A 27,814-nucleotide genomic window follows, 5' to 3' on the forward strand; every position below is an offset into this window, starting at 1 on the left:
TTAACAGTGCCTCATTAAACTGCACAACGGGGTTCTGCGTTAACTTTTCATAATCATTCTTGTCAGATAATAGATTATAAACCATCTTAGAATATTGAACTTCTGACATAATGACCCAGTTCCCCCCTTTAACAGCTTGCAAAATCACATAGCCAGCAGTTTTTTCCCTTAAAAATTCCACTGCTGACAATTCCTGTTTGTTCAAGTTAAATTTTTTCTCCATTTTAAAAAACCTAAACAACTCATTTTCACATTTCTTACACAAAACAGTTTCAAAATTAGCCAATACAGCATATTTTTTGGGGATGGGGCATGAAATTACTTCGATTAGGCAAAGACAGCATAGACAACTTCCCATACCCAGTACAAAAAACACTTGTTTCCCCATCACCATCAACAGCATCACATTCAATGAAAGAAAAAATCAGTTACAGAATCATCAGTAAAACAATCATAAATAGATAAATTCAACAAAGAATCATCCAAATCAGATGCATTCTCTTGAATGGGCAAGTGCGTCCGTTCTTCTTGTAAACCATAAAATGGCCTTAAATGCAATTTACGACAAAAATGCTTAACCTCAAACATAACAACAGCATAAGAGGGGAATTTAGTGGGAACAAATTTACTTTCCCTTCGTAAGACCTTCTCCATAACAGGTGATAAAGTCAAATCACTCAAATTGATAATAAACAAGTCACTAGAAGTAGATGCAATAGAATTACCAAATCCACATAGTCCATTGTCAGTTCTAGGTAACAATACATCAGTCTGAAAATCAATTCTGCCGATTTCGCCCTCTATTCCTCATTGTATGTTGATTTTGTTGAAAAACAGGTTGCTGTTGCTGTTCACCATCCTTCTGTCTCACCATTTGCTCAGCTGGTTCCTCATCATCAAACAATACAAACCGTATCAGTGGAGGAAACAAACGAATCACGTACACTGCGTGCTTTCCCATTTGTGCCCTTCGTCTGGGTATGCCCACTTCTGCTCTTACGATGCCAAGAGAAAATGAAACCATTTTTGTAAACATTATTAATATCGCGGTTAAGCTTTCTATTTTTCCGTTCAACCACCTCACTCTCCACAGTGCATAAATCACTCTTAATATCCCTCATCCTTGCAGAAAACAGTGTAGAAGAGGTATCTTTCAGCAACACCTCCTGTAACGAAGCAATCTGCTGCTGCACTTTTAAATGTGCACGAATGTTCTGCTTAACCAAAACCCAGAGCTAGCCAAGTGTACATTGTAAAGCGATACCCTTCCACTCTTCATATAAGTCCGTTTCTTCCTCCACAAATTCATAAGCAGGTAATTTGTCAACCCTTAACCCCCTTGGAGTAATGAACAGGCTGACATACTTTTCAAGAAGGCAAATGTCATAAAAAAAGAGTTACCTCTTTAAACATCAGTTTTCTCAACTCCTCAAACCTTTTGTCAACCGCAAAGGGACAAACAGATGAGCATGGATCAAAATTGGCCAATTTTTCCTCTCTTTCTCTCAATAAATCAGCCAACATATAACCATCAAGACTCATTTGAGTCTGTGACATTTCCAAAGAAGCAGCAATTCTGTCTAAAGACATATTCAAAACATACGAAGACTAAAGCAAAATCAAAAAACACAGTGGAGTAGCCAGCAAGTTATAGGGTGAATTTAATAGTGTTCCGGTATGGGGGCTTCAGTGCCTTTAGAGGAATGAATTAACAACACTACCACACCAGTAATATACAAAATTTGCAATTAAATAATCAATCACAATTAGAAAAATGTATTGTTTTTTTCTAATTGTAGCTGATTATTTAATTGAAAATGTAATAGTGACTGATTATTTAATTGAAAATTTTGTATATTACTTGTGTGGAAGTGTTGTTAATTCATTCCTCTGAAGGCACTGATGCCAAGGTACCAGAACGCTATTAAATTCACCTGCAACTTGCTGGCTACTCCATTGTGTTTTTTGATTTCCTTTATTTAAAGGTCTTAATTTTTACTATGCCGTAGTACTTGAACATCTCTTATTACCAACTTCTTTCAGCTGAAGAAGATCCCTTCTTAGCTGAACATAAGCAGTATAACAGATATTCCGAGGCATGATATTTAGTCTTTTAGGCCAAGATTCAAATCTGTTTATGACTGCAGATACTTTATACTCCCTGAATAAGTCTTAGGAATATCGCAGTCTCAAGATCAGCTGTCATAGAAATAATATTGTGTTATCTCTTAGTCAGTGTATTTACTTCTGTTGGGAAACAAGTGCCTTCAGGCTAATACATGCTTTAGTGCCTTCATTAGTGCATGCGTTAAGCTTAGCTTTATAGAAATTGCCTGAAAAACACCACTTCTGCTTAATCTCCCTGAATGAACAGGCAACTTTAGATTAAGAGGTCATAATTAGTTAATCACTCTGATTGAATTAGATGGTGTTTCACTGTTTGACATCCCACCCTCGTATCACATTTTTGGTAGCACTATATTTTTGGGGTATGGGTATTATATGCACACTGAAATGGACAATATACTTGAAAAGTTACAGTATAACTAGTTTGCATATAATTTGCATACCACCAGGAGCTAAGGTACAGTTGAGTACATACAGTAATTAACATTACTGTCCAAGTATGTGAAGTAAGTATTTACAGGTTTATATTAGTCCGTCGAAACGGCTGAATATTGAATACCAGATGTTCGAACTGTAAAGTTCAAACACTGGTAATCGCAAAACCGTGGCCCACCAAATTCTTTCCCAGGGAAATAATTTGGTGGGCCGTTTCTGAGACTTCACGAGTATAAGGACTGTTGTGGGAAGTTACGGGTCGGGTTCAGGTAAGTGTGTGATTGTGTGGATGTTAGAGTTAGGGTGCGGGTTAGGTGAGTTAGGGTTAGGGCGTGGGTGAGGTGAGTGTGCGATAGTGAAAGACTTTAGGGTTAGGGTGGGATAGGTGAGTTAGGGCGCGAGTCAGGTGAGTGTGCGATAGTGACAGACCTTAAGGTTAGGGTTTAGGTTAAGGTAAGTGGATAGGTAGTAGTGTATGTACAGTTTAGTGTAGGGTTAGATGTAGGATTTTGAGTGTATGTGTGTAGATTGATATTGTTTTGGTGTGTTTGTGTTGCGTGTGTGTTTCTTGGAACAGCGATTTTTTCCCCTGGGAAAAAAATTGCTGTTTTAAGACTTCAATATTTTTGCAGTTCGTGGTTTGAAGTTTGAACATATGGTGTTCGAACTTTAGACGTTTCAATGAACTGATATAGACCCAGTGTTTATAGAACAGTAAAAGCACCACATGCTTCTTGTTGTTTCTCTTACCAAAATATACATATAAATGATAGTGGTGAGCATGACAAGGTCTGGTGAGCATCTTTGTCATAACTATTAGCTCAGTGGGGACAGGGCATCTGTGTTACCTGCATTGTCCTCAGCCACTGAAAACTGGCATGTAGCCTTTTGTAAGGCTCTAATGCAAGCTCATATTTTCATACTGTTGGCTAGATGCTAGATAAATGCTATACTCGCCATACCAGTGACACTAGTACTGACTCTGTGGTCATCTTAGTAAAAGAACTTGGTCACAACATGTACTGTGGATGCAAAATTAAAACTTACTGCTAGGGAAACTCAACCCTGTAATACAAACTGCATATTTTTGCAAAGCATATCAGGTTTTACCCAAATGGAAAGGTTAATCTATGCTTTCTCGAGTGTCTTTGTATACTTACTCTGTATGTTACAGCATATTTTTGCATTTCATAACATAATGCCAGTTGTTGGCATAACACACTGCATAACAAATTAAAAGGAGACATTTTTTCAGCTGCCCAAATTGCTGCTGAGTGTGTAACACACTCTGTTGAATTCCACTGTTCTTGGAAGCACCTTTTATTACAGTACAGACCATACATTATATTTACAGTAAATCTCTAGAAAATACAGCTACTGTTTGAATTTCACAAGGTTTAACTGTTATTAATTAACTGTACAGAAAATGTAATGGTATAATTAAATACAAAGTAGCATCACATTAATTCTGTCCAAAAATGTCATGTGTTATAATTTAATAAAGATTTTTTTTGTTAAAAAGAATTTAGACGTCATCTTTAGTATGTAGTTTTTATACATACAACTCCTAGTAGTACAGCTATAAAAACGTACAAGATCTACTAACGTACAATGCGTTCATTGCTATGCAGATATACTTTATATTAGGGCAATACTATATAATCCTAACTAATTTTGATTGATTTTAGACAGTTTTCCTCATAAAGTCATATTTGCAAATGTTTACAGCTGAATAAAGTCTCAAATATCTTGTTTACTTGTGTTCATTCATCACTCTTTATAATGCATAACTTATAATATCAATCAGCTTGCTGTCCTTTCTTGTAAAGATAGCAGGGCAGTGTACCTTTACATGGTTCAAAACAGTTTATTACATTGCCCATTATATTTTTTTGTAATACCACCTACCCAGGAGGATCTGCTGTGTATTTTTTCAGTTAGATTTAAAAGTGCTGGTATGATGCTACTGTTTTACCTTAAGTGTCACTTGCTGTGGTTTCTAAGGATAGCAGCTTTGTAGCCCCAGCCCTCACTGATAGCATGGACACCTATACTGGGAATTACACCAATGCCTTGTATAAGCATCTGTACAAATATATTGACTCAGCTGTACCTGATAGGATCAAAACAAGATCCTCAAGAAAGATCAAGCCTGCCTTGTGGATATCTGCAATTAACAGGTTATACAACAGGAGAAAGAAATTGCTGTCCAAGAGCAGGAAGGAACAGTATCTAATTGGAAGCATTCCTTCCTCGGCTTAAACAAGCAAATAAGACACCTCATAAGGTATTCTAAGGCTAACCATGAATTCAAATTAGCCTCCTTCACTAAGGATAACCATAAGGCCTTCTTTAGCTACATCAGAAACCTTAAAGGAAAAACCCAGATCTGAGGAGAACTGGTTGTTAATGGCAACACATATACTAAACGTGCAGAAATAGGCAACCTGCTAGCTGACAGATTCATTGATAAACTCATCCATATATTGTCAGGTGGCTTACAAACTGGCTCACTGATGGAACACACACAGTCAAAATAGGTGACTTTGCCTCCACCAGCAGACCCGTAACCAGTGGTGTTCCACAGGGATCAGTGCTGGGGCCCCTATTGTTTGGAATCTACTTCTCGGATGTACAGGCTAAAACAAAAGGCCTATAGCTGACAAAGTTTGTTGATGATTGCAAACTGGGTGCAGTCATCGAGTCACCAAATGATGTCAACATCCTACAAGAGGGACTTACACAGACAAACAACTAGTGACAAAGTCATAGGCTAAAACTCAATGCAGAAAAATGCATTATCATCCCCTTTGGCAGTTAATGGTGAGAGATTTAGGCACACAGGTTGAAAACAACCTTTCCTTTGATCACCACGTCTCCACAGTGGTAAGAAAGGCTTTCTAAGTCACCTACCTCATAAGTAAAGACATTGCATCCAGAACAAAAGCGGTTGTAACCTCCTGTACTCCTCACTCATCAGGCCAATAATAGAGTACAGTGCTACCTGTGGTATGTACTTTACCAGGCACCTACAGCAACTGGAAAGACCTCAAAGGTTTTTTACAAAGAAAATTCAGGGTCTTCAGCATATGTCATACATTGACAGACTGAAATCACTATCACTATATGTTCTTTGTCTTACAGACTACCCAGAGGTGACCTCTGCTTTGCATATAAAGCAGTCTCGGGTCCTGCTGTAATGGAAATGCTGCACATGCGTAAATCAAATGGTATAAGATGCACTCGCTCTAGGGAACTCAACATAGTATGTGATATCAACAGGACTTGCTGAAGAGACAGATATGTCTCACAGAGCTTACCTCTCCTCTGGAACAGTCTTCCAATTCAGGTAAGCAGCCCCTCTTTCACCCTATTTAAGCATAATTTGGTTGATTGGATGGGAAACTGCAAATTCACCCCAACAGTTTCACCTGTGTCCCTCTTAGATGGGAGCAGTAGTTATTGACTTAGTTCCACTTAATGCCTTGATATTCTTGGGAGTAGGGGTTGTACTTCACTAGGCTTGAAAGGGCCCTAGGGCCATTGGCCTAGTAACCTTCTATGATCCTATAATTTTTTCCCTGCCATATCATTTTTTTTACCTACCTTAATCCCATAGACATGTTTTTCATACACTCACTCCACTCAGCACCGTTAACCAAGTTTAACAGTCCACAGTAAGAGCCCACACTTGGGCAGTATTACCGTTTTGTTTCAGTATCAGTGACAGCCATTGTAAAATAAATCAGTTGCTGTGGTTTAGATAAAGTTCAGGTTATACGTCCCCACCATCCCTTCTATACACTTGATGAGCTTATATCTCAGATTGTGCATGGCAAAAAAGTTTTGTGTTTTAAGTAAATGTAAACCACCATCTTCTCCTTTACCATCTTAATAATGCAAAACTGTCCAACTGAATTAATAAAAATTAAAGTCATTAGCAAATCTCTAGAAAGCCTATTGCCAAGAAGAGAAACCAATAGTAGTCTACAGTCATTTTTCAAGAACTCCAGCCTTCTTTTATGTTCCCTGTTGTGTACTGTTTCTTTTTTGCCTACAGTGATTAAACATAGTCTCACAAAAAGTGAAAGGGTCTTGAAATGTGTTTTATCACTTGTCTTTCACCGTTACTACAGAATCAGCTATAGGTACCCCATCCCCCAAATGTTGTTTGTGATGCACAGTTAAAGTTCACATAGTGTTAATGTTGCACAATTATAGTCAATAATGATCGTGATATTTTTTTGTCTCCTGTGATCTGAGTTTCTCATTAACACTTGTCATTTGGCTTAAATTTTGAATCCTGTAAACTGTTACATTTCTTGTGTATCTCTAAAGTGGCCAACAAGGCTAACTTTTAGTATTTTTAATTGGTTGCTTAACGTTTATCTGCATGGATCTCATTTACCATTACAGAAAAGCTGCACACAATTACTACTTCATCCCCATTAGTTGCTGAAATTCTTGCTCTGCTGTTTTGCAGGTTTATATTTCATATATGAATTTTCATGGAGTCTGCCCATAGCTTCTCAAATGTAACACTTGATACATGTTGTTGTGTCTTTCGGCTTATCCCGGTTAGGGGTCGCCACAGCGGAACTCCAGTCCGCTAATGTTTGGTAGTGTATTTTTACGTGCCGAGTTACCAGCCCTGATGCACAACCTTCAACGAAGGCACGCCCATTCACGCATGCCTCCACACAGAAGACGCTCTAGCTGAGAATCGAACGGGACAACGTCTTGATGTGAGGCGACAACGCTAGACAGTTCTTTAATTTTACATACTCAGTTGTCCTGTTTAACTGCTCACCATCATTCAGTGTACTGTTATCATTCTCTTCTAAGTTTTATAGCATTAAATACAGGTTGTGGCACTCCTGCATCTAGTCTCTGACATACTGCACACTACACCAGCTATCTCAGAATCACTAAAGCTCTATGGTGAACTAAAACCTCGAATTTGCACAAAGCAATCAAGTGCATGATAATTTGCTCTGTGTATTCTATCGGTTATTGCATGCACTGTTAACATAATACTTTATTTGCTGAAAAAAATATAACTCCACTGTTTAAAAGCCTTAATTGTTAAATAATCTATTATTATATACTTGATTCAGCCAAGGCAGATCTTTTGTTATTCTGTGAAGAATAGAAGCTAAAACCCAAAATGCCATGCCTGATATTCAATCATTCAGACAGATATCCAAATCTAGTCATTCTTAAAAACAATTTATATATTTTTAAACAATAGTAGAGCACTTACAGCTAGTCACCTAGTAGTGTGAACCTTGGCTATACATGATTGCCACTGTTAAGGTGACATCCCGAACCTATTCATGAAAATGGGAAAGGGGTTTGTGGATGGATAGAGCAATTACAGTGTTTTTGACTCAGAAGTAAATATTTATATCTGCAGGACTCATGACCACTTTTCTCAAAAAACATGGTTTGTATTTATTCTTCACTAGCCAATTGCTAAGCTCATCTTGATGAAAATGAAGTGCTTTTATACTAAAGTATGCTTTAAGTTGTATGTGATTAAGTATCCTGCAGCTGTTCAGAAGTTTTCTGCCTCGTGTCATATTACTTCACTGCTGTAAAGGATCATATCCCAGTTATCCTCCCTTTATCAACAGATATCCTCTTTAGATTAGCATGCCATCTCTAGGTAACATCCTTGCATTAATTACATGCTTTTTCACCTTGCAACAGTTTGCCATTGTTAAACTTAACAGCATAGAGTTTTTTTTTTTTGAAGAAGAATTGGAATTGTGCTTATTTATATTTTCTACCCAATGGCAAGAGATAACCAGAGCATACCTACATAGAATGAGATTTCATGGTTCTCACGGTTGTCTGAAGTGTGTAACTAAAAACCCACAATATGGTACAGGATATTTAATTCTAGTCTTTTCCAGAAGCAGAAATTAAAACTCCAGGTAGGAAGTGCATGACCATGACACTTGATTTCTAAGTCAGAGGTTGGAACACTTTCATAGCTGTCTTGGGCAGAATGGCTCCAAGGATGATGGATCATGTACAATAAACAACTTGGAATTTCATACAGGCTGCTAGCTTGACAAAAGAAAATATGTAAATGTGAAATAAAAAAGATCAAGTAAACTTGGATGATGTATTGCAGTTTGTTTCCTCTTTTTGTCACTGGTCGCACATTTTGTTACTTAAATAATGCAAAATTCATTGTAACACGGCTTCAAAGGTAAATAAGCAGAAAGAAATTCAAAGAAGAAAATAAAAGTTTGGTGATTAACTCACATTGCTGTCTAATTATGTTCTCTGACAATTCGGGTACAGTAGTACTAATGTGACTGATAAATGACTAAGTGAGCAGTTAAAGTAAGGCTTGAAAAATTTGCAGTCTGTTGATTTTAGAAAGTGTACCATACAGGATTATTTTCTTTTTCCTACCTTATGCTATGTATGTTTATGTGGACCTGCTGGTCCTTTTTGAGTCTCTACTAACTGCTTTCACACTGTAATAAAAAAGTACCTGGAGCTGGTGAGAGACGCTGTTACCAATGCTTGCTGCTCGATCCTTATAGTTGATAAATATAGACAGATACAAGCACCCATGCACATATAGATACACATACACATATATGCAAACCTATGCAGTGACAACTGAAATTCTGCATGCCTTACTGTTCCGTATTCACATTTGAATGTAGCAAAAGTATTTAGTATGCATTCCTTCTCCTTATTCCATCTCCTGTATCAAATGTGGACATTAGTTTATCCTGGCTGCCATTTGCCACTTTCATAGTCACATGCATTTTTATGGCTGTCCAGTTCTCAAATTTTTAGTTGTGCTGTTATTTGTAGCATGAAACTGCATGCTTTTTCTTGATTTCTGGCATCAGGTTTTATTAAGTTTACATGGGTCTCAAGTTCTGTGTGGGGCTTTCCTATTGGTGGTTTGTGTTAAATTTGTTTGTATTTAAGCCGTTCATTCACGAGTAGCTGCGCACCACGCAACGAGGGTTAGTGGTGCCTTGTATAGATGCAAACGCCTAGAAACACTTTTTTCTCTAGATACCAGTCAGTGAAACCCTCCCAGAATTCCCTTATGCTCTTCGAGCAACTTAGCTGCCCACTTCTGCACTATAGGCAAGTCAGCTAAGCACTGAGCAGCATCCCCCCACTTTTCATCCCTGATCATATATAGAATTGAGTCACTTTGTTAATCCTAGGGGTAATAGCTGATCTAATTTGCCCTCCCACAAATAGGAATGACCTGCTACTATGGATAGTCAGTTTTCCAACATTTCTCCAGCCAGCCTGATTGACATGGGTATCCTGAGGCAATATAGCAATTGCATCATGTATACTGACAATCACCTGCTCCTAAACCAAACAAATACAGTATGTGAGAGATGTCACTATGCCATGAAACTTGAATCAGTCCTCTCACATAACAGTAAGCAAGACATCAAGCAGGTTGTCAGCACACACACCTCTCCTCTTACACAAGCTAAAGTCGCAACACATAAACTCACATAAGCAGAGGTACTGACCAAGAGCCTACCAAAAGACCAGAGACCTCTCAAGCACAAACAACCCACACATACTGGTACTAGAAAATAATCTACCAGTGGACAAAACATGCGTATCAGTGTCTCAGCAACTAAGCCCCTAAGGCAAAACACCTCAAAATCAAATGTCCTGGTCATAAGTGTCTCATTAGTGATACACTTAGACGTCCCTCTCAACAGACTGGACAAGGTCACGGTCAGCTGACTGTCAGTTGCCAGGGTCAAATCACACACACACGCAAGTCACTCAGTAACAGTTACCATTATGACTGTCATAGTACATGTTGGAGTGAATGACTTGAGATGTACCTCTGTTGACAGTTCAGACAAAAAATGATTGATTTCAGCAATTGGCTTAGCTTCTGGTGTCACTCCAGGGGAATCCAGTATCTGCCAGCCTGAGAAGACATGGCTGACAAACCACGGTGCTTTGCCAGAGATGGCCTTCACCTGTCTCCTCAAGGCTTTCAGATACTGGCACAGATGCTTGCCTTCCTCATAGTGCCTTTTCTAGGCTATGTCAATACAACAAAACTTCCAACATAAAAATACACTAGTGACAAAGTCATGGTCATGCTGCTTAATGCTAGCAACCTAAATAGTAAACTGCAGTCCCTGGAAACATTCTTCACTTTGGAAGATGCCGAAGTCTGTGCAGTGATTGAAAGTTGGTTCAAGCCCACAGAGAGCACCCCAGCCATGCAGGGCAACAATGCCTCCCACACATTCATACACCAAAACGAGCGTGAAAGAACCAAAGGTAGAGGTGTATCCATTTCATTAAATCCAGGTACACCTCAAGACTGGTGAAACAATACAACTCTCTTGAGCTACTCCAGATCCAAATAACTATAGGTAAAACACCCTACCACATCATAGTTAGCTACATATCCCCCACAGTGAACCAGGAAGAACACACCTCTTGCCTGGACATACTAAAAATGCTCAATACACAGCCAAACATCTTGATCTTTGGAGACTTCAGCTACGCATCCATCAGTTGGGCAACTTACACAAGCACAAACACAATCCCTCTGAGGTTCCTGGACTTTGTTAATTCAGACACCCTGGAAAAGTTAGTCTGCACACCCACAAGGGGCTCAAATGTACTAGATCTAGTACTCACCAACATGCGGGTCACTGCACTACCCCCAAGTGTGTTGCCCTCCCTGGTTAAGTCAGACAATAAATCTGTCTCATTTGAAGTAAAGATTAGACCTGACACCCCCATAGGGTGCAAAAAAACTGAAAATTTTCTCGTAAGCAAACTATCGCCTTCTAAGTGATGGTATAAAAGGTTTCAAAGCCCCTGCTAACATAGGCAACAATTACTGCTATGCAGGGAAGTATATGAATGCCCTATATAGCCCCTTAAACAATTGCATTGACTCTGCTATACCCGATAGGACTAAACCAGGTCCTCTCTTAAAAACAGGTCCTCTCTTAAAAACAAACCACCCTGCTGGACTGCAAGTATAAATAAGTCATATAACAAAAGCAAGAAACTGATCTCTAAGAACAAGAGGGAATTGACTCAGCAAAGGTAGACTACCCTACAGAGCTTAAACAAGCAAATCAAAAACCTTGTAAAGTCCTCTAAAGCTAGTTACAAGACTAAACTCCTTAAAATGGAGAACATTGACATCTGTGCAGTGACAGACACCTGGTTCAAGGCTCCAGAGAGCACCCCTGCATTACCAGGCTGTAAGTCATACCACACCTTTCGACCACCTAACCTGGATCGAAACACTAAAGGCGGAGGCGTGTCCATATTCATTAAGGATATCCCCACCTCCAGGCTAGTTGCACAGCATAATGCATCTGAGATTATCCAAGTGCAACTAACTCTGAGCAAGACCACAATCCATATTGTAGCTTGCTACAGATTCCCCACCATGCCCCAGGATTCCCACTCCTCATTTCTTCATACACTGGAAAATAATAGGGTGCAACCTAACACCCTAATAATGGGCGATTTCAGCTAGCCCACCATTAACTGGGAAAACTACTTATGTACCAACTCTTGTGCTCAACGTTTTCTGGAATTCATAAATTCCAATGCCTTGGATCAACTTATCCACACCCCCACCAGGGGCAGCAATATCCTAGACCTTGTCATTTCCAACATGTGCAATCAGTGTTCCACAACAGAGGTCAATTCCTCGTTGGTCAGATCCGACCACAAGCTAATCACCCTAGACATCCACATCCCGCCCCCACCCCCCATCAAGAAAACCACCGCAAAAAAATTCTCCAAAGCCAACTTCACGCTTCGTAAGACAGAAGTGGTAAACTTCACAACACTCATGCTGACGGACAATAGAGGTACGACTGCTGAATCCCACACAAATGCACTTCATAAGCACTTACACGAGTGCATGGATCGTGCAGTCCCTAACAGAACCAAGATGCTATCCTCCAAAAAAAGGAAGCCAATCTGGTGGTCCCCTGCCATAAACAAACTCTACAACAGAAGAAAGAAACTGTTGCAAAAAAGAGTAAAATCCCATGATTGGTGGAACTCCCTGGTCAGCCTCAGTAAGAAGCTGAGATCCCTCATAAAATCCTCCAAAGCTATTTATGAAAACAAAATCGCCACTGATTCTAAAGACAACCAAAAAGCATTCTATAGCTGTGTCAAGAATCTCAATGGCAACACTCAGATCTGCTCTGAGTTACAGCACAATGGCACTAAATATACAGAACCAACTGATATTGCCAACATCCTGGCAGATAGGTTCAGTGCTAACTTTACCCCCCTCTCATCCCCTAAAGGGCCCATCTGTATACCGGAAGAATGCAAAGTTCCTGTAATCACGGCTGCACAGGTAAAAAACACACTCTCCAAAGCCAAGAATACAGCATCCATGGGACCTGACAACATCCCAGGCTGCGTTCTACACAAACTGCAGAACGAACTGGCAACTCACCTAAGTACCATGTTCACTGAATGGCACACAGCCTGAGGTGAGGCTATGATTGAACATGGCCTCACCTCAGGCTTTGTGCCCACTGAATGGCACATAGCGACGGTTATCCCACTCCACAAAGGGGGAGCCACCACGGACCCCGGGAACTACCGCCCCATTAGCCTGATGAGCCTGGTCTGCAAGGCTATGGAACATATCATCATTAAACTTATAAACAATGACATTGATAATCTCCAAACTCTGGACCCCACTGAGTTCGGGTTTGTAAAAGGCAGATCATGTCTCCTAAACCTGATAGACTTCTTTGAAACGGTCACTAAAGTCGTAGATGATGGTAAGGTGGTTCACACAACCTATCTAGATCTCGCCAAGGCTTTCGACACCATCCCCACACTGGAATCATAGAAAAACTTATTAAACTAGCCATAATTCCCTATGTCACAAGATGGGTTGCCAACTGGCTCACTGACAGAACCCACACTGTGAAAGTAGCAGACTCCAAATCCAACTTCAGACCAGTGACAAGTGGATTTCCACAGGGCTCATTCCTGGGTCCTCTCCTGTTTAGCATGTACTTGTCTGAAGTACAGGCTAACACAGAAGGTCTTTGGCTAACGAAGTTCACAAATGACTGCAAACTAGGAGCCATAATCGAAACTCATAACAATGTGGATATCCTACAAAAGGACCTCACTGAGACAAATACCTGGTGTCAAAGCCATGGCCTCAAGCTCAATGACAAAAAGTGCATTGTCATTCCTTTTGGTAAAAACTGTACCCATGAACTACCACATAGGTGGTAGTCTACTTAACACTGAAAGTGTGATAAGAGACCTTGGGACATGTGGACAGTAGTCTCTCCTTTGATAATCACATTGCCACATTAGTCAGGAAATCCTTCTACGTGGCACACCTCATCACAAATGGTTTCTCATCCAGGAAAAAAGAGGTCATTGTCCCCCTCTACTCGTCACTTATTAGACCCATTATAGAGTACAACTCCCCTTTTGGTATGCACCTCACAAGACATCTACAACAACTGGAAAGGCCGCAGAAATACCTCACAAAGAGGATTACCGCCCTCAAACAGCTGTCCTACGCAGACCGTCTCAAAATCCCCCAGCTTTACTCCGTCGCATATCGCCTACTCAGAGGAGATCTCTGCCTAACATACAAAGCTATGTCAAACCCAGAGCTGTTGGACATGCTCCACTTAAAGAAATCCCAATCCCTCCGAGCTACACCCTCTAGGGACCTAAACCTTGTCACCACAATAAACAGAACGTGCTAGAGGGATAGATTCCTGTGCCAGAGGCTTCCCATACTCTGGAACAAACTATCTATCTATATCAAATAAAGCTACTCATTAGCACTCTTCAAGAAAAATCTTGATTGGATGGGAGATAGGAAATTCACCCCAGAGATAACTTCTGTGGCTCTGCTCAACAGGGGCACAGGAAAATAATTTTCTTGGGTGGCGAAAGCCAGGGTACCTTTTGGCTAGGCTTATATAGGCCCTAGGGCCAATAGCCTAGTACGTACCTATGAACTAGCATCCTTAGCTAAAGACAGTCATAAGGCATTCTTTAGCTACAGCCGAAACCACAGAGGGAATGCCCACCTGTGTGCCAAACTTATAGTGGATGGCACCACTCACATTGCACCTGAAGTAATTGCCAGCCTGCTAGCTGACCGATTTGATTACAGTTTCACCCTCCTGCCCCATCATCCATACCCCACAGCATTCCTGACACCAGTCCTCTACCAGGCATCTCCAAAGAACAGGTCATATAAGTGCTTTCCAAGGCCAAAAATACAGCCTCTATGGGACCAGATAACATCCCAGGCTTCTTTACTAAACCATCTAAAACAAGACCTAGAGGAGCCACTTAGCCGTCTCTTCAACCACAATCTGAGCACTGTTTTTGTGCCGGTGGCGTGGAGAACAGCAATAGTAATCACCTTATACAAAGTGGATCCATCAACCGACCCTGGAAATTATACACCCATTAGCCTGATCAGTCTTATCTCCAAGGCCATGGAAAGAATCATCATGGACCTTATCAACCAGGACATAAGCAAGCTTCAAACATTTGAACCAACCCAGTTTGGTTTTGTCAAGGGTAGATCTTGCTTATTAAACCTGATGGACTTCTTTGAAAATGTCACCAAAACTCTGGATGAGAGGAAAGCAGTACATACTGACTGTCTTGATTTAACCAAGGCATTTGACAAAATTCCCCACTCAGGGATAATTGAGAAACACTTCCAGCTGGAATTAACCCATTCATCACTTGATGTGTAGACAGCAGGCTCACTGACAGAATGCACACTGTCAAAGTTGGGGATTTCACTTCCACCAGTAGACCAGTTACCAGTGGTGTACCACAAGGATCTGTTCTGGGCCCTCTACTGTTTGTGATCTATTTCTCTGAAGTCCAGGCAAAAGTAGATGGCCTGTGGCTTACCTGGTTTGCAGATGACGGTAAACTGGGCACAGTCATAGAGTCCCCCAACAATGTCAACAAATTACAGAAGTGACTGAGACAGACTAACTGGTGCCAAAGCCATGCACTAAAAGTAAATGCAAAAAAGTGCCTTGTTATCCTCTTTGGCAAAGAAGTAACCCCTGCTGTTTACGATATAGAGAGTACCCCTGTAAGCTCAAACACAGTGGTGTGAGACTTGAGAACACAGGTTGATAGCAATCTAAACCAATCACTATATGTCCATAGTGGTAAGGAAAGCCTTCTTCTCTGCACATCTCATAAATAAGGGCATCGTGTCCAAGACCAAGGAGGTCATAGCTCCGCTGTACTCGACCCTTATCAGACCACTAATTGAGTACAATACTCCCTTCTATATGCACCTCACCAGATACCTGCAGCAGCTGGAGAGACCATAGAGGTTTCTAACCAAGAGAATTCAGGGCCTCCAAGACATGACTTACATGGAAAGACTGAAAGCCTTGTCACTGTATCATACAGGCTGCTGAGAGTGACTTGTGCCTTGCCTACAGATCAGTCTCTGACCCTACCTTAATGGAAGTGCTGCACATCCGCAAATAAAATGGGACAAGAGCCACTCACTCCAGGGATCTCAGCCTAGCCTGTGACATTAACAGAACATGTGGAAGAGACAGATATATCTCCCACAGATTGCCGCTCCTCTGGAATAAGCTCCCATTTTATGTGAGGTAAAGGTCCTCAATGACCCTATTAAGAGCAACCTTGACAATTAGCTGGGTAACCATAAATTGACCTTGGGGGTGGCTCCTGTGGCCTTCATGGACAGGGGCAGTTGGTGCTGATCATAGAATCTCTCTGCAAACAATGGCCAGGGTACTCTGGAATTTTTTACATGGCTAGGTTTGTAAAGGCCCTAGGGCCATTAGCGTAGTAACCTCCTATGAACAGCCTTGCTGACTGGCTTTGTTTACGTATACTGTGTTTCAGTATGCCAAAACAATGTTGTCTGCCTTGTGCTGTATCAACTTGTATTCAAGATTTATGGTCTTAACTGCTGCTTTCTGATATATTTACATATGCCTTTTTGATAATTCATTGAGGTTGGTTCACGAAAATTACACATGGAATGTTTAATGCATTTAGAATACTTTCAGCATTAAGTATAGTCCATTACTGCAACAGATCTGTTCAGCTAAAGCATTTCTTGCAGATATTGTCCCCAACACTCTACTAGATCTCTGGTTTCTTTCTAATAAGAGCTTTTGTGTCTGGTAGTTGTTCAGTGACTGTGGTGTCATACATGAGCAGTGGATTAAAGGTGCTCGGCTTTTTCGTCTTATGTGCTAAATGTGACACTTCATCAGAATTACCATGTTGCTTTGTCAGAAATATACACTTGCTACAAATGCTATAAATGCAAACAGTACTGAATGCAAAACTCTGGATCTGTGATTTTTTTTTTTTTTTTTATGTGGGGAAATTCCCCTTTCTTTCAGATGGTGTGACTCTTGAGATGATTAAACCATTTGCTTGCCGACAGCAAATCTTTGCCAGTCTTAAGTGGTATTCATTCATTTAACCAGGAAAGGAAATTGCCTCTTCTCAGACTGTTCTTCAGCTATAACTTAGACTGCAGGAGTAATGAGAACTACATGATCAGTTTAGTGTAGCTAGTCAAGCAGAGTGTTTTGGGAGATAGGAGGAAATCAAAATACGAGGAGAAAACCCACATAGATTTAGAGAGCATTCAGAACTCCACACAAAGTTACCAAGTATCAAGATTGAATTTCTGAGCTGTGAGGCAGACATCTTAGCACTAAGGCACAATGCCGTTCCCTGCCCATCAGAGTACTCTGATAAAAAAAATACATGCACAATGAAATATGCAAAGCTCTACACACTCAATGTCCAGCAGTCAGTGTTGAACCCACATTCTTAGTGCTGTGAAGCAGAGAATTACCACCAAGGTACCTTGTTGCCTATTTTATGAGGTGTCTCTTCAGTAGATAACACATAGCAAGCCAAGTCAGCCATGGGGAGAACATGCAAAACTTCACATGGTGACTGGAAGTCAAGAATGAACCTTGAACAGTGGAGCCATGGGAGCAGATATCTTACCGCTAAGTTGCCTTACTTCCGTGTGATTACAAGTTGTTGACCACCATTCAAACAGGGTGAAATTACACCTGTGATAATACACATTAGCTACAAGGTACAAGAATTATAGATTTAAAAGTTACTTGTAGTAGATCATTTTATAAAGATCCAGCAGCAGGAATAATGCATCTGCTTCCAGAGGTTCACTGTCAGTGACCTAGTTGTATGGCAAGTACTCACTCTTACTTCAAAGAACCCTCAGCAGTAGGTGTGAAAAAATAGAATCCAAAGCTTCCTTGCAGAAAATAACCCAAAGTAGGATGGAAGGAATACACAATTAAGAATAAAAGTCAAATGCAGAAATTCTGAAGAACAGCTTTTGCAAATGATGATGATGCTTTGTTGAAGTTATTTTATACTTTGGAAGAAGTATCTACTTGTGACCAGGTAACCATATCACAAGTCTCTGTTGGGGTCACTTTCTTCAGTCATGCACTAGAGACTGCCTCCATTGTGTACTATTCTGTCACCTCATTGGCCAAAGACCTATTAATCTTCTGGTGTTAAAAGTTGGTGTACTTTCCAAACCTTTAATTAGTGTCTGTTTTTAACTAAAAAACGTTTAACTCTTGTTAGCTGTTAAAAAGAACAGCAGGTATATCTGCTTCTGCTCATGAATTTAGCAGTAATGTCATTTTCAGTAGTAAATTGTGTTCTGTGTTTTTAACATGTTGAAAGAAAACCATGAGATGAATAAATTGACTGGGTAGCATTTCAGAAGCCATTTTTTGGAAAAATAGGGATTCGCTCAGGGAGAGAGAGAATGTACACATTAACACTCAGAATTCTTGGGCTTGGAGATCTATGGAGTCAGAGGAGATGCCCACTGGATATGGCAGCATTCAAGGCACAGACTGGTCTGCTAAACCAGCCAGCCTGAAGGCCAGATGTGATGGATGTTAGTTATGAAATTCATTTTCAAAGTTTGCAGGGCATCCTAGCCAGCTCCTAGTTTCATTGACTGCCTCTATTGCTGCAGCCTTGGTTCCCCCCTCCATCCCCCTTTTTCTTTTCTTTCGCCTTTTATTACCTTTCTACCTTGTTGTTCTCCTTTCCTTTGAAGGGACATATTGGTGTTTAATTTTCCATTGCTGGTGTTTCTTACACCAGACCCTGGCCTCCTACTTGGGGGCTCCTGACAGGTTAGGGCAAGAAAATCTGATGTAATGGCGTTGGCTGCCTTACTTTATAGTACTGACGACCTGATGTCAGTCATCAACCGACGCAGAAATACTAAGTCTCTGGTATTCGGGCCAGCAGAGGGCTACCCTGGCAGAGATAACCCAAATGAGATGACTGCAATAGTGAATACACTCAAACATCTACATTTATGGTAAGTGTACACAACTGTACTTTTTTCTATCTGCTCCTCTGTTAGACAAGTTTGTGTACTGTCTATTCTTAAATTTCTTGCCACCTGCTATTTCTGAGAAACCCGTGTCAGAATAACCTACAGGTTTCAAGAAGTGCACTTCTTGTGGACATAAGATCCCCAATTCTGATGCCCACAAGAAGTGCGTCTACTGTTTGCAAAGGGGCCACCTGGATACTCCATGCACTGTGTGCACTACTTTCAATTCCAGGGCCCTCTCTGATAGCAGAAACAAGTTGATCCTTAAGATTACTTCCAGCTCGGGCTCAACCCCCCTCAAAATCAGCTGCAGTGGTCTCGGAGCCAAGGAAGAAACATTATCCAAAATCTCCAAAGACTTCCTTGGAACCATCCAAAAAGCTTCAGAAAGTCTCTGATCAGACTCCCCCACATCCGAGGTCTTTTGGGCAGCCCACGGATCTAACTGGCTCGGCCCCTACTACCACTTCTCTTCTCTAGTCCACATCTGTTTGGGATCCCTGACCATCGGATCCAAAAAGTAGAGTACGTACACTGGAATTTGTGCTAAAACCTGTCTCTCTGGCTTTATCCTCCAAGTTATTTCAAATGCCAACCATGCACTCTACGTTGATGTCTACAACTTCATCTAGGTCTTCAAGGAGCTTATCTGAGGCTGACCTGGACAGGATGATGCAGAGATTCCTTAGGGCTCAGATCTAGATGGGGGTCCTGTAAGCTCTACCCCCCCCTGATCCATGAGCACACCTGCCCAACCAGTACTGTCTCCTTCACCAATTCGACCTCCAGTTTGTAAGTTCCAGGATCCGAGATATCTGAGAGGTTCGGCATCGGATCCGAGGAAGCTCCTTTCCTCAACTCCTATGGTAACCTGGCCACCTGTGCTCCAATGCCTTCGAATCAGGGTGGGTCTCTGATCAGAAAGGTCGGCACTGTGTCTGAGGGGATGGGTTTAAGTCCTACTTTGTTGGATCCTTTCCATCAGTGCCTCGGCCGTGGAGAGCTCAGATCCAGTTCTCTCTGGAGGACTCGGATCTGGGATTTGCCCTTTTTTCAGGTGGTTCGGCTCCAAGGAGGAGGAGAGAGGTTTCCCCAGGTCTGTCAGACTTTCAGATTGTAGAAAGGGCTTTCTCTCTGTTTAGAGAGCTGTCCTCTTTAGTCTTGGATCATATCCCTCATCCCATATCGGGTCCAAGCTCTGAGCCCATCATTGCTGCTCCTCAGGGTCAGCCAGCAGAGGGATGCCTCCACACATGTTCCCCAGAGGGAATCTCTCTTCCTTCTGATATTTCTGATACCTATCCTGAGCACAGCGCAGAAGAGGTACCTCAGAAGAGAACATGCAAGAGGAGGCACATAGACTCCCCTATGGAGTTTTCTCATGGAGGACACCAATTTGAATGAGGGGGAAGGATCCCCCGATCACCACCTCCCATCTCCTTTGGGGGCATCCTGGAAATCCTCAAGCAGAAAAGTGTCTGGTCCTCCCACCTGAGGAATCGGTGTTCCTGGAGGCTTTCGGGGTTGGCTCATCTATTTCTTGGATGACCCCGCCCCCCCCAGCAGATGAACTTATTGACCTTGGTTCCTGCTGGGCTTGGAAGGAATCAGACACTGTTGAGCCCATCCACAAGCACCCTGATAAATTCTTGGTCCCCACAGACAAACCTTAGTGGGGCAAGAGAGTCCTATTTGATGCTATAGTTGTGGAGGCAGCCACTAAGAAGGAGTTAGCGGAACAAAGCTCCTCTCTCCTTCCACCGGACAGGGAGTCCAGAGCGATGGACAGGCTTGGAAAACACATTTACACCTCAGCCACTTTCGTACTGAGGTTGTTAAATTATCTGTAACATTTTACTCACTTACAGAGAGATTTGAGGACCTCAAGTAGATTTCTCCTCAGCTGGCTGTTCTCTCGTCCATTGCCAATTCATCAGTGAGGCTAATTTCCCATACACCGGAGGGTACCTCACGGGCAGCCGATTCAGACATGGTCATTAGGAGACATGCCTGGATGCGGCTGTGCAATTTAGTGGAGCCCTTCAAGACGTCTTTTGTTAATGCCCCGTTCGAGGGCTCCTCCTTGTTCGGGCCATCAGTAAAAGGTACACTCACCTGCAGCGAGCAGGAGGGAAAGACCTCCAACAAAACTAATGTTGCAACTCTTGGGTTAATGTCAGATGCCATTCTTCTACTTCCTGTACCAAAATTCTTTATGCAAATCCTTCAGTGGACACTAGTAGCTCAGTGGTCCATTCTTTATCAGCCTCTATCATTTTGCATAAAACTCAGTCCAGTTTGCAGACATCATGTTCGCTGGTGGATCCAATCAGATGACCTTCTTTTGGACAGCAACAACAGAAATAGGCAGACATAGAGCCGAACTGCCCAAGGGGTCTGATGCTGTATAGGATCAAGTAGTTCTAAGCCACGTAGCGAAAATATGATGAAGATTATAGTAGTTGCTGAATACTTAAAAACAGTTCACTGAACCACCAGGGGAAGCTTTAAACCCATATTATCTGAACTTTATTCACAAAAGATAAAATAAGCACTTCCATCCTTACAAATATTGGACTTCTTCAGAACCGTTTCACAGAAATGCCATCCTCCAGTAAATATTTAAAAAAAGTCACAATAACCTTAATTAATTAAATAAACGGCAAACATTTAAAAGTTAAAGCCAAATGAGTGCAAATATTTCAGAATTAAAACATCACTGTTATTAAAAAAATATTTAAAAGAATGTGCATAGTAGAAAAATGGGTCTACAATTTGATAAGCATTGAATGGTACAAGAATAAAATAGAAAAAAATTGCTTGTATGTGTAATCAAATGACTCATCAGTCTTAAAAATACTCCAGTTTCTTATTATAAGATCCTTAGTATGTTTCACACAACCACTATATGTAACTACTAAGGAGTGTGCAAAATTGCTTGCGGGTGTATCATTTAGTGTGGAGATCAAAGTGTTTACCACTGGTTGTTCATGGTTGTCTTGGGCATTTTCATTCTTCTTCACCTTCATTCTCAACCATCTCCTGGGACTGTCACTCTTTGAAGGATCATTGGATGTTGCTAGAACCCTCATGTTCCTGGTTTGAGCCTCTGCTTTTTCCTTATGTATGTCTTGTATGTATAGCACAGTGGGCACTAGGGCATTAAACTCGATGTGAGAAGTTGGGGATGATATAGAGTATGATGCGTAGAGGGAGGAGCTCGAGCTTTGGATACAAAGTCTTGTGTATGAGGCCGAATTGGATCCAAGGATCAGATCCTAAACCCATTAGTGAGGAAGAATGAAAATGGACAACACAGATGACAAGTTATGGTAAGTACATAACTTCTAAGTCTCAGCACAGCACCAGACTCCACAACATTTGGAATGCAGCCATCTCAGAGAGGTTAAGATTTTTGGGACCTGCCTTTTCACATATCTTCACCAGCAAGGTAAAGGATGCTGTGCATAAAAGAATCCAGTCCCACCCTCCTCACAGTTTATCTGCCTGCCTCTGCTACAAGCACTTCTGTTGAGGGAGCAAAATCTGGCGAGCACTGCATTCTCCCCAGTGGCAATAAGTTAACCTCCATAGTGTCCCACTTTGGGAAGATTTTTTTGACCACGGATTGATTGAGCTTCAGCTAATAGTATCTGTCAGGGCATTAAGTTTCCATGGGATGTACACTTCTCAATCTCTGAATCAGCATCTGGTCACTGTGGAAAGGCAAAGGGTCCACTTCATAGGTTCAAGTTTAGGCCTACAAACTTTGCCTTCTGTTGAGCCATTTAAGACAGATGAACATTAAAAGAGACCTTCCAGATGCTGGATCATTATGACCTCCTTCCCTTTTTGCCATCAAACTGTCATAAGAAACCTTCTTCCCAGTCAGCTACTCAGAAGTCTTGGAAAAAATGTGTTACTGCATACGGATCATCATCATTTCATACCTCACAGTAGCTGATGATTGAGAAGCAGATTTCCTTCGGCTAGCTACTTTGGGAAAGCTCTCGATGTAGGCGTATAGAAGTGCTTCTAGGTTATATGTTTAATTAGCACTAAATGCATTTCCAGCAACATGAGAGGGAGGGTTGAAACAGTTCAGTACAAAGGATTTAGATTTTGGCACAGGGCCCAATGCCAGAATTGCAGCTGAATGTTGAATCATGCTGTTGAACGTTCACTCATCTGTCTTCCACCACGAACTGAACTGATTATGTCAAAGGTATCATGGGGAAGAGGAAGTCCAAGATCCCAAAAATAGGCATGGGTTGATCAGTTCAGATGATCTCAGTCCCTAAGAATGAGCAGCCATTCACTGTGGGGAGGGAAAGGGAGGTGATCTCTTGGTCCCAAATTTAGAACCACAGACATTTTCTGTAGCTCGGCAGCCACTCCTTACTTGCATTAAGTGATGTCATCTTGTCTTAGCTAGTGAGGGCAGAGTGATGAGCACACCCATGGCACCTTTGAAAGACTGGAGGTAAGGGGGCACCTTACAAATATCCACAGATGAAGAGCAAGCTGTCCACCTCCTCCAGAGAATCATGTTTCTGTGTGCATGGGATCAGAGGCCACTGTGGGCAAAGTAAATTGTAAGGTAGAGTCAGACTTGACATAAAACTGGGCTATGGATCACTTATATTCTGCCTTTTGTACTCATGTCTGGAATATTGAGACAAAACTCCAATCATTCCTTTGCTAAGCACTACCCACATGATCCTTCACTGCTTAACACTTGATAATGAAGCCCTTAAGCTTCTATGATTATCACCAAGTCATAGGTTATAGACCCCATTACTTGCAACATCTCTCATTGTCATGGTAAAAAGATAGCTTTTTCAAATGCACCCACTAATATTTGGCTGATTAATTTTTTACACAGTTGTTTCTTGTCCTCTCCCACAATTAGGCCTCCAATGATGCATATTAGGAAGACATATGGGACTAAATAAGCAGCTAGAATGAGCTGTGTATCGAAGGGGCATAGTTATATTTAAACCTCCGTGCTGTGGACAGGGACACACCGTGTAGGCCACAGGTACTTGTCAGTGTTATAAGCACTATGTGAGCGGTGCAAAAAGACTGTACCCAAGATTTTCCATGACTGCAAAGAGGCCACTGAAAGTAAGACATTCACTTCCATTTAGGCAGTTTTCTTATGTAAGGCGTCTCACAGCACCAAAACATAACCATTTTTTTCCATCTGAGATATTATATCTATTTCATGAAATGAGAGGCCATAATTGCTGAGTAATAACAAGAAATCCTTTATTTTGCTTGCTTTTAGGTGGGAATAGTAGCATGTCAACTTGCTCGTGCTTATGGATTCAAAGTTTTTGGCACAGCTGGGACTCCAGAAGGGCTAAAGCTCATCTTGAACAATGGAGCCCACCAAGTTTTCAATCATCGGGAAGAGAACTATATTGAAAAAATAAAGGTAATACTGGACTTCAGCTTCCCGAAAGTTATAGGTCATAAATGAATATGCCAGCTACTAAATTTAAAAAGTTTTTGAATGATTGCACGTTTCTTAAGTTGTACTCTTGGTGGCATAATACATTTAATGTAAAAGCTAAAATGTTTTCTTATTTGCTTTTAAAAGCTGCTGTGACTGGTGGCTCTTAAAACAACAGTAAATTCTGTACTTTGAGATTAGATGTAAGAGACAAGAATTTTTTGTATGTAAAAGATTGTGCATTTTTAATCATGAAGTCTGCCTCTCCTTTTGATTGTCTGTTTTCATTTAATCTTGCTTTACTACATGTGAAGTGCTTACTATCTACTCCCACTGTTTTCATTTTTAGCGATGAACTGAGCAGAGCCCATTTTGAGCGGAGATAAATTATAAATGTTGATTGCACTGGTAATGAACTGAAGAATTGTGGTAGGAGAGCGACATTTGTAGGTAGCTTGCAACATATAAATCCACAATGTTATTATTAATGTTGAGACTTAGTAATGTACTGTGACACTGTACTTGTTTCATGTATTCATCTTTCCCCATGTAGTCGTGCTTATTGCTGAAAAGGACATTACTTTCTCTGATGTTTTATCCCAGCATTCTGTCTCTTGTGGAGTGAGTCTGTGCATTGCTTAGCCATGATATATGCAGCACAAAGCAGAATACACATGATACTCACACACATACAAAAAAACATTCCTTGAGCTGTGGTGGGCAAGGTAGACTCTCTTTGTACAATATTTCTTAAAATGGTTTGTAATAGAAATAAACATAATGTCATCTATGGGATGTCAGCTCTTTATGATGGATCTTCAGTATAAATATTTTTCAGATTTAAGGAACAAAATTATAGTGGTTTTGAAAAAAATTTGAAATAGCTTTTAGTATTGGCTTGTAAATGTTACATAATAAGTTAAATAAAACTCAGGTATTTGTGCAACTGCATCCGTGTGTACACACACACACACACACACACACACATGCATTGACACGTCTGAAATACTAAAACCATTACTTTACTACTGTGAGTCCCATCCTTAAGTGCGACACACCTGATCAAGCAAATTAGGACCAAACCTCTTTTTACATTTACAGTTTAAGAATCTACTTAGTGTGACCAGTATAGTTCTGTATCTAGTGTGACCACTACGACTGGTAGATAAGTATAAAATGGCACTGTATTTTGATGTGCTAGATGCATTTCATAGCTTTGCTAGTAATCCTAGATTAGAATAGAGTGAGTATAAAAGCCAGTACAAGTGATAACTCAATAAAGGTGTAAAAAAATGCAGTAGTGTGTGATGGCAGCAGGGAGCCATCTGTTTCCCAGATTTGAACAGATGTTTCTCTCCTCTTATTTATCTACAGGCCATTAACTTGATAATTGCTTGTTTTATTCTTCTTCAAAACAACTTTGTAATTTACGCCAAGTCTTTCTTTGTACATTTTAAGACAAATGTTACTATGTGTGTTTCTAATACTTCTGATTGTAGGATGTTTCAGAAAATATAAACTTTAAGGAAAGAGACATTTGTTTGACTCTTTTGTGATTTTATCACTCCTTTTTCATCTTTATATTGTGTCACTCATCATGTCTTTGAATGGAATTCTTTTTAATGCCAGCATCCTGCTGTAAAACAGTGTATGCAATCATCTCCATCTTACACTAATTTAAAAGTAAATGAATGATTTCCATAGAATTACTTTTAGACAGTTTACTTGCTTTTTGCTTGCCTTTAATTGACTGGAATGGTCTCACTAGGGATATGGCCAAAGCAGTATTTATTCAGACAGTTTTGTAAGGACACTGGGGTTGTTTCCTTAGCCTGCCTTATGAGAGCTTGCTTGGGATCTTTTCTGATGAGGAGAGGAGCATTTCCAGTATGATAGAAAATGAGCTAGAACATTTGGAGTTGAGTGGCAGTGATTTAACAAGATTTCTAGTTGCGAAAAGTATCTCTTCCTGTTAACATGAGAGCTGGTTGAGGATTCTGAGTTGAAGTGGTCTTGTTGCCTTTTGCATTGGTATAATAGAACATTAGAGTCAGGAAATAATTTTGAATGATAAGACTGTGGAAAGATGCAGCACAGCAGTGCAGCCCTTAGCATTACTTCCTCACAGAGCTTATTTCTCCAACTCAGTTCTTCTGTATGGAGTCTGCATGACCTCCCTATGTCCATGCACATTTCTGCTGTATACATAGAAGTAGATAAATGGACTGTTTTCTTCAGAAGCTGAAAGTCATGCCATAGGTGAATTAACGTACTTATCAATTAACTATTACAATGTGTGCGTGTGTGTGTGTGTGTGTGTGTGTGTGTGTGTGTGTGTGTGTGTGTGTGTGTGCGTGTGTGTGTGTGTGTGTGTGTGTGTGCGTGTGCGTGTGCATGTGCGTGTGCGTGTGTGTGTGTGTGTGTGTGCGTGTGTGTGTACATGCCTATGTGACCTGCGGTGGACTGGCATATTATCCAGAATTATTTTTCTTGCCTTGTACCCTCTGAGTACCAGAATGGATAATAGGTCCCTTTTGACCCAGAGTTGCATCCATCCATCTGCAACTCCTTTTCCTCATTTTTACACATGGTTGGAGTGTCACTTAATCAGAAATAATTATCTAGAACCAATGTTTATGCATTGCCAGGTGGCTAATCCTCCTTCGGTCAAAGCGGCTAATTTTCTAATGAATGATGCCGTAGAAGGATGTTTAGTGCCACTTAATAGCAGTGTTGATGGTGATAACCAAAATGCTCCATTATCCCAGGATGAAAGAGGATAGTACAAAGTATGGCTGGAGGGATATTTGAGGAGGAACTTTATCTGTTTCATACAGTGGCCTGAATAGTAGTAGAATTTGCAGTGACTAGCAAAACTAGAGGTCCGTTTGCACATTGAAGAAATATTATCTGAATGTGATATTTAGGAGAAGTGAGGATGCCACGGGAGAGGTACTGGGTGCGAGAGCTTTTTGCGACTCTTGTGGGGACTGCTGTAATTGATATTGGAAAATTTATACATAAGGGTATGGCAGTGATGTATGATATGTACTTTTTAAAAAGAGGAAGCCTTTTATTTTTTATAAGATTGTTTCAAAAAAGAAAACACAGGTTACTATAGAGTGATTGTATTGTATATTTTAATAATGAACAGTTTAACAGATAAAAAAATTTTCAGATGTTTTTCAAAAATCAGTCTGTTAAACCTGAAGAATTCATTGCACAAGAAATAGACATTCTGTAGTGCTTACAGATGTTGACGTGAAGAGACAGACTTGAACTTCGGACTTGAAATTTGGCAGGCGGTGTTGTATTGAATGTAAAAGGTAAAAAGG

At 40.7% G+C, this 27,814-nt stretch overlaps 1 protein-coding gene across 1 annotated transcript in view; it reads left to right on the forward strand.

Moving 5' to 3' along the window:
* The window catches only part of CRYZ (crystallin zeta), a 233,433-nt gene that overhangs the window by 148,522 nt on the left and 57,097 nt on the right, over positions 1-27,814 (forward strand). Inside the window, exon 6 of the mRNA XM_044085797.1 lies at positions 24,312-24,461. Within this exon, the coding sequence (XP_043941732.1) occupies positions 24,312-24,461 (150 nt within the window). The remainder of the gene's footprint in view (positions 1-24,311; positions 24,462-27,814) is intronic.

This window comes from Protopterus annectens, chromosome 10.part0 (assembly GCF_019279795.1).
Source record: "Protopterus annectens isolate FY-2018-M chromosome 10.part0, PAN1.0, whole genome shotgun sequence".
NCBI lineage: Eukaryota > Metazoa > Chordata > Ceratodontiformes > Protopteridae > Protopterus > Protopterus annectens.